Source organism: Oratosquilla oratoria, chromosome 27 (genome assembly GCF_046742065.1).
Source record: "Oratosquilla oratoria isolate Oo_2021 chromosome 27, ASM4674206v1, whole genome shotgun sequence".
NCBI lineage: Eukaryota > Metazoa > Arthropoda > Malacostraca > Stomatopoda > Squillidae > Oratosquilla > Oratosquilla oratoria.
Window position 1 is genome coordinate 54,293,453 of NC_134803.1, and position 14,720 is coordinate 54,308,172.

General features: G+C 41.5%; 1 protein-coding gene across 1 annotated transcript; it reads left to right on the plus strand.

The window, feature by feature from the left end:
* Positions 1–1,259: 1,259 nt before the first annotated feature.
* On the plus strand, positions 1,260–7,014 carry LOC143040080 (molt-inhibiting hormone-like). Its single transcript, XM_076210743.1, has 3 exons — positions 1,260–1,449; positions 2,792–3,090; positions 5,759–7,014. Exons 1-3 carry the CDS (start codon positions 1,435–1,437, stop codon positions 5,862–5,864), a joined length of 420 nt encoding a protein of 139 aa, XP_076066858.1. The 5' UTR covers positions 1,260–1,434; the 3' UTR covers positions 5,865–7,014.
* The last annotated feature ends 7,706 nt before the right edge of the window (positions 7,015–14,720 follow it).

The following is a 14,720-nucleotide window of genomic DNA, read 5'->3' on the forward strand; positions in this document are numbered from 1 at the left end:
CATTTAAAGTGTGTGGTGTGAGATTCGTGAGTTTGTCACAGCGCTGACGTGGGGTAGGTACTGACGCCCCCCACACCACCCTTGGAACGTAACAACCAGCGTTGCACCTTGCTCTAAAGGTGTAAGGGCGTGTAGCAGAAACTCAAGTGACATTTGGCAATCTTCATGGAGGGAAGTGTACAGATATAGGAAATAATGGAAATAAACATAATGGGCAAGCACACTGGTAGAGGTAACCAACAGAGTTCATGCATCCCGAGAAGTAGCATCCCGTGACTGCGGGTCACATACTAGATCAGAACCGTGGCTGCAAATGAAATACTTAAACATAATTGTGGCTGTAACTTACATCTTGGATCAGAGCTGTGGCTACAGATCACATACTAAATCAGAATCGTGGCTGCTGATAACACAGCAAACCAAAAACTTGGCCATTGATCACAGATTCGACCAAATTGTGGCGGCAGAATCGTTACTGCGGATCACCTGCCAAACTAGAATCATGGCCGCAGGTCACATACTAGCCACAATCGTGGCTGCACATCACGTTTAAGACCAGCACCACATAATCTGTAAAGAACACAATAGTAGAGAACGAGTTAAAGGAATTGGTTTTATATCAGAATGATAAAGAGACGGATGAAGGGTGAGGAGCCTACACCAGGAGGCACGTAGCTGCGACCAAGGCCGTCAACTCTGCCATATCATACGCTTCGACTTTTGGGGAAGGTCACTGCCGGGTATTGGAGACAAGTGCGGGATTCAAACCCACAACCAATCCAATGGAAAACAAACACGCTTCCTATTACGCCACCAGCGCACAAACGAAAAAAGAAAAATGAAAAAGAAGAAAAAAATATATATACCGAAGTCAATAGTCGGACCACAGTATACGTCATTGTGCACTTGACTAGAGATGTGTTTCATTACTAAAGGATTGAATCTGAAATGCGTTTTTTTCATTCGTGGAAGATGACGTACAGGGATGAAAGTGCAAGAACTTTTTACACCGCAATAAAAACTGTAAAGTGTTTCCGCTGAAAAAATAGCATCATCCAAGCATTTATAGATATGACATAGTTCTACTGCATTATAGAAAGGTAATGTAGGTATCAATAAAGTGGAAGAACACTAAAGGCCATGACAAAAAGGACGTAAAAATCCATTCTGTGTGATTGCAGCGTGACAGGAGATCCCCCTTTCCCTCCACAACGCCACCGCCGAGGAGTATAAAGCGAGCTGCTTCGGTGGATTCTCCATTCAGTCTGTGGCTCGCGATCAAAGTCGAACAGGACGCTCACCTACCCGAGGGCTTAAGACCTGTGCTCGCTTGACGTCATCCGTTGTACCTCCGACTGTGTTACTCATCTACCTCTCATAGCAGCATCAACGTCCGATCGTCGCCAGATTTCCGACTCTACCTTCATCAATACAATGGCCAATCACCAGGTACGATCTTCTCGCCCGTAACCTGTATGTGCGCACCGCACCTGTCATTCTCACTTTTGTGCCAAAGTGTGTGTCCTTAGTCATGCATTGATTTGTGATTTTCGTCATAATCGTGGAGTGTTTTAATCGAGTGCCTTTGCACCTGCGTCTGTTTGTGTCCTTGTCCGTGTTTTACACTGTGCGTGCAAATGGTTGTAACGACTTGTAAGTCCGTTTCCTTCAGCGTGTGTCTGTATCTAGGTGCATAGTTTTGTGTTGTTTTAACCATATGTCTCAGAATATGGACGTATACAGTGGAATGTGCATTGTAGTGTACATTTGTATGAGCCAGTTTATGTGTATGCAATCACCTGACCTCACCCCACTTCGAGACAGACATACAGATGGAATTTCAATTCTTTCAAGTGGTTATCACGTTGGTTAGTCTTCTACGAGAGAATTAAATTCTACGAGTACCCCTACACAGGTTCAACCAATACATCGCCCGTCTCATTCTAAAGTTTCGTGTTCATAGTTCGAGAAGGAACAGGCGTAGAGGTGAGGACTGAGTTACCGTGTGCACTTTAGTATTGTGCAATTATATTTATATGCATTCTTTCACGAGTCACACACACATCTTACGCATGTTTAAGAGAGAAACTCAGCTCCTCAGCACGTGAAGCCTGAGCTATCCGGTTCCACATGGAGGTGTAATAGACAATTTCAGATCTCACGAACAAAGTCAAATCTGGCAGTAAGTTGCTTGGTCGATCCTGCCTTTACCAGAATCCCTTTAGGCGTTTTTATTAAAGTTGTCCAAGGTGCACACCTTTGGCACCGAGTTGGATTTTGTAACAGAATAATAATTAACCCGTAAACAAATAGATAAATAGATATATGACATTGATGCATAAGAGGTCAGATGCCTACTATAAACATTCAAACACCCGCTGATGTCTTTTCTGAATGTATGATAGTTTCTACTGCATGCAATATTTCGCTGGCTGGCAGGGCTACCAACCTGTGATATGTTGCTTAATACTGCTCCACTGTCGTTTGTCCTTCACGTCTCAATGTTTCTGACACCAACTTCTCCCTACTCCATATGGGATATTGACTAGAGTCACATTTATTATTATCACTATTATCATTATTATTCAATAGGTGAAAACGAATATGTACTAGCTTCTATTCTTATTTTCCACGACTATCTGTAAATCTCCATGACTCCGCCTTCTAGGAGCAATATTGTGTTGAGTTGATGCATACAAAACACAGAAAAAAAAAAAATCAAGATCTCTCCACCTTTGTAGGATAAATTGGCACCCTTTTCACCTCCCTGTTGTACTCCCTTCCACTTCAGATGTCAATCGTTGTAGCAGTTCTGCTCACCCTGTCGGCGTCAGTCTACGTACAGAGTCGCACCGTCTCAAGCAGATTCTCTGGATTAGAGAAAGCTCTGACGGACACTTCAGCAGCTGCTGCCCCCTCCCCTGGGGCACTCCAGGCGCCGCAACCATTGGGACGCAGCCCGGCGAAGCGGTCTCTCTTCGACGCCACTTGTATGGGATCCTACGACCGGCAAATGTACAAACAACTCGACCGTGTGTGCGACGACTGTTACAATCTCTACCGCAAACCCTACGTCCAGGTCGAGTGCAGGTACGTATTCGCCATCGTTCTATCCACTGCATCCAACACTGTCTCAATCCACCGCCAAAAATACTGTCACCACTGCTCTCTCCTTTACGCAATGACACAGTCACAGATTAGTTCCGCGTTATTACTCTCTGTGTACAATTGGCAATACTTCTGTTGCTGATTATACATTTTCACAAGATGTTCCTTTGGGCACCTTTTGGTTGCCTATCTATCTATATACGAATAGGCTTCCTTTCCCATATAAATGAGGTAGTCATCCAGGGCATCCACCCACCCCACTCCCATTTCTAAACATCTCCAAAATTATGTCTCCACTAAGATTTACCAGACACCCTCAATTTTCTTTCTATTACCTCATCCCCTACTCTAGCATTGAGATCCTCCATTGCATTTATACTCCTCCTACAACTCTCTAAGACTCATTGAAATCAATCCGAAAAACCTCTTTCCTCTTCACTGTTCTCAGTACCAGGTCCACATGCACACACACAAAAACCTACACTTCCCATCCAAGTTTCACTTTCACCCACATCAGCCTCAAAGACACTTCCCTCCACTCTACCACGCACTTTCCCATCTCCTCATTTACTAGTAGAGCCAATGCTCTCCTCCCCCGTGCCTTCACCACTCCTGTCTCTCCTCACCACACTCCCAAACTCAAAAACACCCCTCCCTTTCAACTTACTTTTATTTAACGCTAACACATTCAACTTCCTTCTCAAGAATATAGTGCCAGTATCTTCTCTTTTACTCGCCTCTGTGCCACAACCACACACATTTAATGACCCAATAGCTTGCACTAAATCCTAATTATTTTCACATACATTGTACGAACACGTTTCAAGTTCAATGGATTTATTTTTGTTGTGAGTTTTATGTTTGTTATTAACATATTCTTTTGTTTACACAGTAAATACTTTGTTATTTTTCTTAAGTTTAATGCCGTCAAGTTTACCACATTTTTAATTTACCATTATTATTATTTTCTCCTGACCTGACGTGACTACCAACAGCCGGGACTGCTTTAGATCCAAAATGTTCAATATGTGTGTGATGGACCTCAAACTGGATTTTAAGCATTACATGAACATAGCAAAAGAACTCCAAGGATTTGAATAATTTTCGGTTGGTTAAGGATTTATTTCTTTTAGTTGTATTTTTTATCATTTTATCTTTTCTCTACATTTGTTTACTTTTCTTTGCCTTGATTTATATATATTTTCATCTTTAATTTTATATTTTAGTTTGCAATATATATTTAATATAATTTCATTAATATTACTACTTTTAGTCAGATATTTAATTTCTTTTGATTTGAATTATTTCTATTCTGTTTGTACATTCTTGCTTTAGCACACATTCTTTGCGTCTTTCCCCTTCCTCAATAGATGGGGTAGTGTTACTAGTGGAGTTCCCAAGGGCTCGGTCTTGGGTCCCTTATTGTTCATTATGTGTAGAAACGGCTCGAACAATGGGGTTAATAGTAAGTTTGCGGATGACACTAAAATAGGACGATATATAAGGTCGGGGTAAGGACTTGGAATACTGCAGTAGGACTTTGATCAATTGTTTCCATTTTCTGATATATGGATAATTGACTTTGATTTTTAAAAGTGTACCTTGCTAAATGTAGGCTTAAACAACTCAGCTAACAGGTTTAGATTAGATAACACCATATTAAAGAAAAGAGAATGAGAAAAGGACTCTGGAGTTTAGTGAGTCTGGAGCTTAAATCCAGGGAACAGTGCATTAGTACCATCAATAGGACTAACTGGGTATTAAGGTTTATATCTATCACGATTATAAACATAAGTGCAGAGGTAACCATTAAATTCTATCTGGCTATAACAAAATAGTCATACCCATCCTTTACTTTGTGGTATAGTTTTGTTCCCCATCCTATAGAATGGATGTTAATGCACTAGAATTAGTACAGAACTCAATGACCAAAATGATACAAGGTATAAGGAATTTACCTTACGACGACAGGCTTAGACACCTTAATACACTTTCTCTGGAACGACGAAGAGTGTGTCGTGATGTAATAGAGGTTTTCAAGGGTGATGCAAGCAAGGTCATTATTTTGAGGTAGCAGGGCAGGACTAGTAGTAATGGACTTAAATTGGGCAAATTTAGGTTTAAAAAGAAAATAGGCAAGAACTGGTTTACCGACAAAGTGGTTAACTAATGGAATAGATCTAATAAACATCTTGTCAGCGTTAAAACAATTGGCTGTTTTAAGAAAAGATTAGATAACACTATTTCCAAGCCCCTCCTCATCCTGTCCCTTGCCCTCTTCAACCCCCTCTTTTCCATTCGCCTTTCCCCCTGCACCTTTTATTGGACACTGTTTAAACTTGCAATTTTTTCAAACACACTTTCTCCCATAACGTCCTCGTAGTCTCCAATAACCTATTTCCTTCCCCCGTCCTGTTGCCTATCCCGCAGCCTCGATTGCCCTTCCTTCCTTCATTTTCTCTATCCACAGTCTCCTTTTGGCCCACTTTCTCCCCCATGTCTGCTCTACTGTCTGCCAAGTCCTCTCTCCTCATCTCAACAAGGATTTCTTCGTCATTCCCACAAGACCGCTCTTTGCACATGCCCTTCCTCTCACTCCACCCCACCTTAGAACTCACTTTACTCACCAAAAACTACTTTGTATCCACAGACGGGGCTGCTTCGCTAACGACGTCTTCGAACAATGCTTGTACGATCTCTTGCTCCAGGATGCAGCCGAGGAATACAAGATGCTCATCCACAGTGTGGGCAAGTAATAAGTAACAGACTATACGTCACGTCACCTGAAGTGAATCCTTCGTCCTGCCTCCTGTCCATCGTCATGGTCCTTCGCCTGCTATCAAGCTGTTCCATCCCCCTTTCGCACCACGCCTTCCAATCCTCTTTGTACCAACAGGATCCTTTGTTCGGTCTTGCCATCATATTCCTCAGTCTCGGCAAAAAACGTATCTCAGTCTCGGAAAAAACGTAAGATCCTCCACCTGAACAATCAACATCTTTGTCTCGGAGTATAATTACCTTGATCTCTTTTTTCGCACACTTCACTCTCGAGCCTTTTCGAGGAGAACTCACAGGAACAATTACTAAGAAAAGAAGCCATCAGCCATGCAGGGTTGATTTGGACACCAGCCGCAACCAGGAGCTAAGACCCCCAATGGCGTTTTCATAGGAACACCCAAGTGTTGTCACATGGCGACACGAACAGTCCCTAGTCATCTTCGAAACCTTTAATCTCTTCAAGAAGAGAACATTTAGCGAGGCTGAGCAAGTGTTTGAGAGCCCACCACTTGGGCGATGCTACTAGTCAGAGGCCTTCCCCGAGAACAGAAACCCGCTGGACGGGAACAAGACAACCTTCCACTGTCATCGCCAAATAATGGCCTCCGCACCCTTTATACCACCGACCGCTTTTATTTTTGTAGTCTTTAGTTTTATCCTTTTTACTTCACCCCAGCCTAGGGCAAATTATATATTAGTTAATTTATTGAATATCTATTTATAACAAATTTAGTCAAGATATATGCCAAAGATAACTTTAAGTATAGAGTGTGTGTCTACTTGGAGACGCAAGCAGCTATGACTATTCTTAAATATTCCCACTGTAGTGGGATGCAAAGATTGTGTGTGTGTGTATGTGGTAGTGTTTGATTGGTGTGTGTGTGTTTGTGTACACATACACACAGCCACATGATAGATATATGATATGCAAGTGTGTAGCTACCTCATACAATCGAGCAGTAGCCACTCCCGGTACTATGGTAGTGTATGCGACACTGTAAGTTCTGCAGACGAGCCCCTTCTTCTCACTGGCCGATTCCATCACATCAGTGATGTGTATCGCGGGTGAAGTGGGCGCTGCTTGGTGTACAGCCGAATTCTATGACCAAGGTCAGAGCTTGCACTGCCGATAGTGAACGCACCTGATGGTGTGTATTGGTGGAAGTGCATGGAGTCATAGGTGCACAGCACTGGTACTGTTGTTTTGTTCATCTTCTCTTTTTCATTTCCACTATCTTATCAACGCCTGTCATACCTCACTCCTTACTGACTAGCCTATCTCCAATGCACAATGGTGGTCCTTCATGTTTGCAGTCTTCCCCCCACTCCATGGAAGCATGAACAGTCACTGGTCTCTTCTATTCAACTCTTCTTCTCTCCTAACCACAATCTACAAACACTCGGTTACTGCATTACTTCGTTCTCCTTCCTCTACCCTTACCTCGTCTCCCTCATTCGAGCTTCCTCTTCACTTCCTCCATTCTTCTTCCCAACATAATGTATTCTTTGCTACCCGGCACATCCTCCCATTGTTTGCATTGCCTATCTATCCATGTTCATGTTTGTCTGTGACATGCCTAACGGTATGCTATCGTACTTAAGAGGGTGAGCATATATGCATGTGACATATTTTGTAGATATGTAAACGTGCATATGTGCGTATTCAGGTGTCTATGTACACGTGCACAATTACCACGAATCTTGACAACAGTATTATAGTCATGTAAGGTCTACATAGAGAATATGTGAACGAAAATACAATGTTACATGCAGGAGCAATGGTTTTCTTTTACCTGGATTCAATTGCTGGTTAGAAATACACAGCTTTGGTGGCAGCGGCCGTGGTCGGCTGTGGTGCGATTTGTAGGAGCTTCAAGACGGATGCTGTTGCGCAGTCCAGGCGACTGTTAGCAACTTCGAGCAGTAACCTGTAATGAGCAAGAAAGTCAGCACCGATGAGGGGGTGTCCTGATGTCCGCCAGGATGATGCTCTATGAGTCCTGGTGACTCTCGAAGGCGAGGTGTAGGCGCTCCCACCCGGAAAAGCTGACGGTGGTGCCGTTGGCGGTAGTGAGACTCACGTCAACGTCATTGGGGGCTCGGGATTCTTCTGTAGAGGCATAGAATATGGAAGTGCAAGCGCCGGTGTCGACAAGGAAACGACGTTTGGAGGAGCATCATCTGACGGAGCGTGTCGATGTTCCTGCTAGTTCCGTCAGCTTCGGGTGATAGGCGGCGATTGCCAGCACCTCGAGTTATACTTGGTTTATGTTCCCCAGTGGCTGTTAGGATAATCGGAGCGTTGATGGGGGTCGCGGCAATGGGTGAAGGGTTCATTTGGTCACTCCGTAAGGTCACCAATGTAGGAGGTCTTAACTACGGGAAGAAGGATCGAGGGTTCATGAGTTCTTGTCTTTTATTTAGTTGGGTTACAATCTTATTTGCAAGCGACCCGAAGACGTATATATACCTCACCCATCCGTATATGTCCGTGGTTTGCATTTATTTACTAATGCTCCAGAGGCCTGGGATCACGCTCGGTAGGTCAGTAATGGTTTAATAATCGTGTGGTGTTGTGGATCCATGTGATTTCTGGGCAATGAATACTGATTTGAAGAGGTGTCTCGCCGTCTTCGGTACCAGGTACCTTAGGATGTCTATTGAGTTGCCACTGATATGAATTTGCGCTTTAAATCAAGGCCTGTTTCTAGCATAATTTGTGAACATCAGCTTTGATTATATTGACTTATGGCACGCTTCCCTGATATTGATGCTACTCACAGAGACAAACCTTGGAGGAGACAATGAGAAAGACCACAAAACTCAGGGTTGCCTCAAGTGCACTGATCCTGCTAAGAACTGATTAGAATGGTGTCTCGCCGTCTTTGGCACCAAGTGCCTTAGGAGGTCTATTAAGTTGTCGCTGATATGAATTTGAGTCAAAAGAACAACTGCTCCGTGGGTTTAAGTCAAGGCCTGTTCTAGCATAATTTGTGAACATCAGCTTTGATTATGTGGGCATATGGCACGCTTCCCTGAGATTGATGCTACTCACAGAGGCAAACCTTGGTGGAGACGATGAGAAAGCCCATAAAACTCAGGGCTGGCTCAAGTGGACTGATCCTGCTAAGAGCTGATTAGAATGGAAAGGATGGCTGCATTGAAGCTAAATCAGAATATCGAGGGAATTGCATCGTCGTGTGATTGAAGCGACGCTCTCCGATGTTGGTGATACGAGTCACCTGATTCGCATCTTGCCAGAATTTTGAGTTTCAGGGACAATCAGAAGTCCACAAAAATATAGAGTTCGTTTGAATGAAACTGTGGAGGTCTTGTAGTTTAGAATATATGTATCAGAGTAGATTATTATATAGGAAAATATACAATGGTTGCACACACACCACAGCGCACGGTTTGAATAACTCATTTTTCTCCTAGACGTCTGTGCTGCTTGAACTGGACGCGAGTTCTGACTGCGTGTTCAAAAACGATGACGCGAGGCCGACGCTTGGTCACGCCATCAGGTAACATCACTTGATCCTGCTTCTGCCAGCAAAATTCCCTCTAAATATAAAGAAGATATCTAAGCCTGACAGAAATATCTATCCTAAATGTAGTAATGATTTATAATAATACATAGTTATTCGAAAAGGAGGATTATGACAAGAAGGTCTAGTTTTCAATCGTCTTCTTACTTTCAAGGAGGCCTTACACTAGTACATATATATGATACATTTATCTTAACATAATCACGAAGACCCCACAGTCGGAATAAAAGGAAACTTAAAAGAAAAAGTATAACTTTGACTGGGACAAGGCCAAAATTTTGTTCAAGTCCAACTGTAGCTTTAGAAGAAAAGTTGTTGAATCCGCATTAATCGAAGAATGCACGAACTTGAACATCTCCAAAGGTAATGGTCCCCGCACATAATCTCACGGCTAGCTGTGAGCCGTTTGGATAAGAATTTTCACACTCCTGACCCCGCTCCCTCACCAATCTTGACCCCGTTTCCCTTCTGACCTCACACCTCCACCCACACATTCCCTCACCTCTGACTCCGCCCTGAGCGACAGATTGCCCTATTTTTAGCTCTGCGTGTTCCCCTTCTACTCATATCTCAATTGTACTTATGTCTCTGCAAATTATTGTAACCTGTTCTTTTCTGAAGAGGGCTATAGGTATTAGCAGAAATATAGAAGTTATACTTTCTCCTAAGTTTCCTTTTATTTCGACTGTGGGTTCTTCGTGATTATCATTTACAAATGTGCCACTACCTTTTCTCCAAGTTATCTTACATGTTGTCAGAATGACCAAAATGAGAGTACAAAGTGTTTTTTTTTTTTTTTTTACCTTCATATGCAGAGACTACTTGACTATTTTCTGGACAAACAGATGTAAGCACGATTAAGAAGTGATGCCATGTATAAAACGTAGAAAACATACATGAAAAGAAAATTATCTTTTTCAAGCCAAATCAAAATGGTCATCTGTGGTAAAAGTGGACATAAATAACTGTTATAGATCATGTTCCATTTCCCCTTCGCACCATGCCTTCCAATCCTCTTTGTACAAACAGGATCCTTCGTTCGGTCTCGCCACGATCTTTCTTATCTTCGGAAAACCATAAGATCCTCCACCAGAACAATCAACGCCTTTATCTCCCGTGTAGTATCGGAGTGCAAGTACCTTGATCTCTTTCCCCGTATTTCAGTCTCGAGCCTTTCCGAGGAGTACTCACAAGAAATAAGCACAAAGCAAAGAAGCCATGTGCCACGCAGGGTTGATTTGAACAGCATCCGCAGCTAGGAGCGGAGAAACCCAACGACGTTCACATGGGAACGACAGGAAGACGACCATTAATCCCCTCAAGAAAAGAACATTTAGCGAGGATGAGCAAATGTTTGCGAGTGATGCTACTAGTCGGAGGCCCTCACCGAGACAGAAAGCCGATGGCCGGGAATGGCTTGGGTCAGACATCTAGAAGCTGGGGACAAGAAAACATTCCATTGAAGCACCTCTGTCTTTACTAGATGAAGGTCTTCACACCCCTCATACCACGGACAGTGTACCGGGTGGCTACAAGAAATGAAAGTCAAATGGTGGAAAGTACACTGTAATCTCTGGTACCACTGACAACTAATGCGTGTGAATACAAAGAGAGCTGGCTCCCCACTGACGCCAAGCTGCCAATTTGGCGCGAACAGACATGCATCGCATTTGCGATATCAATATAATTACAATATACACAATAATTACACATTACAATAAATAATAAAACAACAAACAACAAAACATATGACAATTTTATAAAGAGGGGAAAACATATAATTCCCCAAATAAGCAACACACAATTACAATGTACGATAATAATGGTATGATATACAATCATACCACGCTAACACATCGCTTTTATTTCTATAGTCCTTAGTTCTTTTCTTTTTACTCCATCCATCCAAGGACAATATATATATATATATATATATATATATATATATATATATATATATATATATATATATATATATATATATATATATATATATATATATAAAATGACAAATAAGATTGAAGGTGAAAGAAGTAGACGAGGAGTAATGGGGGAATTTAACGTGAAATTCTCCCATTACTCCTCGTCTACTTCTTTCACCTTCAATCTTATTTGTCATAATATAGTCAACATGTCGAAAGGTGATAGAAGAGAGGAAATATGGAGAGAATACAACAGAAGACGACAAATGGAAAGTTATACACTACGCGGACAATTTCTCAAAGATTGCCTAGAAGAGCAAGTTCTCCCAAAATCAGCACCGGAACAACTAAGAAACACAAAACACCTGTTTGGAAATGCGGCCAGAGCTTACTTACAAGAAGCAATAGAGAATCTACAAGACCAAGTAAGTACATTATGTAGTGAATCAATAGTGCACCTCATAAGTTAGCCAAATGTTTAGCTAAACCTTTATCCAATACTTTAGGAACTATTAGTGATGCACATCTACGAAATTCTTCGGATCTAATTAACAGATTAAAAGTTTTAGATTTCAATAACAAGAAACTAGCCAGCTACGATGTCACCTCTTTATATACTCGAGTATCAATAAAAGGCGCTTTAAATGCTGTTGAACGAGTAGTAAATAATTTGAAAAATGAAGATCTACACAGACAACATTCTGGCCTCGCCATGGGTAGTCCCCTTTCTGCAGTGTTAGCAAATTTATACATGGAAATACTCGAAACAGAAGAATACATGACTAAAATGGGTAGGAATAGTAAATGGTTTAGGTATGTTGATGACATACTCGTAGCTGTACCTAAGGATAGACATCAACAACAAACTCAGGAGATTAAACAGTGTATATGAAAATATACAATTTACTGCAGAAAATGAAAATAACGGAAAATTACCTTAGACACAATTATCCATAGAATAGATGAAAATGTGAAATTTTCAGTATACCGGAAACCCACCAATAGAGAAGACTATATACACTTCTACTCAGGACATGATGACAGAACTAAAACAGGTATTATAATGGGTTTCTTCCTCAGAGCATTTCGTATATGCAGTAAAGAATTTCTAGATCCTGAATTACGACATATTACTGAGACTTTCATCAAACTCAAATATCCAAAAGGTCTCTTATGTAGGTTGAAAAAGAAAGCCAAAGAAATAATTAACAAAAGTAAAGATAGAAATAAAAATAAGAATGATAATAAATGTAATAATGAAACCAGATATATCACAGTACCAAACTCTAATGTTAATTCATACCTAGACACTTTTCTCCTAAAAGCGGGCATCAAAATAGCCAGGACGTCAGGTAGCAAAGTAGGACATTTGGTAACACGTAGCGACAATAATCCCACTAACGAAAACAGCGTTGTTTATAAAATCCCGTGTAAAAGCTGTCCCTCTTCATATTTTGGTGAATCTGGTCGCTGACTTAATAAAAGGATAAATGAACATAAAAATGACGTAAAAGCCCATAGGACATCTAACTCCATAGTAATACATGTGGATAAACATGGTCACCTTCCAGACTGGAACAACACAACCGTATTAAATAAAGGATCATCCAAGAAACTAAGGAAGACAATTGAGGCAGCATATATCAACACTAATAACAACATTAACCATAGAGAAGGCTTTATATGTTTAGCAAAAGACACAAGCTTATTAATAATAAAGGAATACGCAAATAAAATAACAAGCTCTCCGAAGCGTCCCATAAGATGACCCGTCCGTGTATAAAATATCCTGTTACGTTTGAGTTGTTAGCTTTGTGATCAAGACCCTGTGGGTCGAAACGTTAAGGCGTGAAATTCTCCCATTACTCCTCGTCTACTTCTTTCACCTTCAGTCTTATATATATATATATATATATATATATATATATATATATATATATATATAATTTAATTCACAAAATATCTATTCATAACAGAAATCTAGTCAAAATATATGACAAAGATAATTCTAAGTACAGAGTGTAGGTCTATTTGAAGACGCAAGCAACTATGGCTATTCTATTAGGGTTTTCCTGCTGAATTTGTGTAGCAAATTTACGAGGAGACTTGTCTATCTCAAGCTTAATAACATTTAAAGTGCGTGGTGTGAATTTCCTGGGTCTGCCACAGCGCTGACGTGGGGAAGGTAGTGACGCCCCCCACACCACCCTTGGAACGTAACAACCAGCGTTGCACCTTGCTCTAAAGGTGTAAGGGCGTGTAGCAGAAACTCAAGTGACATTTGGCAATCTTCATGGAGGGAAGTGTACAGATATAGGAAATAATGGAAATAAACATAATGGGCAAGCACACTGGTAGAGGTAACCAACAGAGTTCATGCATCCCGAGAAGTAGCATCCCGTGACTGCGGGTCACATACTAGATCAGAACCGTGGCTGCAAATGAAATACTTAAACATAATTGTGGCTGTAACTTACATCTTGGATCAGAGCTGTGGCTACAGATCACATACTAAATCAGAATCGTGGCTGCTGATAACACAGCAAACCAAAGACTTGGCCACTGATCACAGATTCGACCAAATTGTGGCGACAGAAACGTTACTGCGGATCACCTGCCAAACTAGAATCATGGCCGCAGGTCACATACTAGCCACAATCGTGGCTGCACATCACGTTTAAGACCAGCACCATATAATCTGTAAAGAACACCATAGTAGAGAACAAGTTAAAGGAATTGGTTTTATATCAGAATGATAATGAGACGGATGAAGGGTGAGAAGCCTACAGCAGGAGGCACGTAGCTGCGACCAAGGCCGTCAACTCTGCCATATCATACGCTTCGACTTTTGGGGAAGGTCACTGCCGGGTATTGGAGACATGTGCGGGATTCAAACCCACAACCAATCCAATACGAAACAAGCACTTTTCCTATTACAACACCAGCGCACAAACGAAACAAGAAAAAAAACCCATTGAAGTCAATAGTCGGGCCATAGTATACGTCATTATGCACTTGACTGGAGATGTGTTTCTTACTAAAAGACTGAACTGAAATGCGTTTCATTCGTGGAAGATGACGTACGGAGCCTAAGATGAAAGTGCGAGAACTTTTCACACAGCAATAAAAACAGTGAAGTGTTTCCGCTGGGAAAAAAAATAGCATCATCCAGGCGTTTATGGATATGACATAGTTCTACTGCATTATACAAAGGTAATGTATGCATCAATAAAGTGGAAGAACACTAAAGGCCATGACAAAAATCCATTCTGTGTGATTGCAGCGTGACAGAGATCCCCCTTTCCCTCCACAACGCCACCGCCGAGGAGTATAAAGAAGCCGCTCCGGTGGAGTCTCCATTCAG

Excerpts from the sequence above, each read along its gene's own strand:
- LOC143040080 (XM_076210743.1), top strand. Across the intron at positions 3,091-5,758 it reads TACGTCCAGGTCGAGTGCAG|ACGGGGCTGCTTCGCTAACG; the intron begins GTACGTATTCGC and ends TTGTATCCACAG.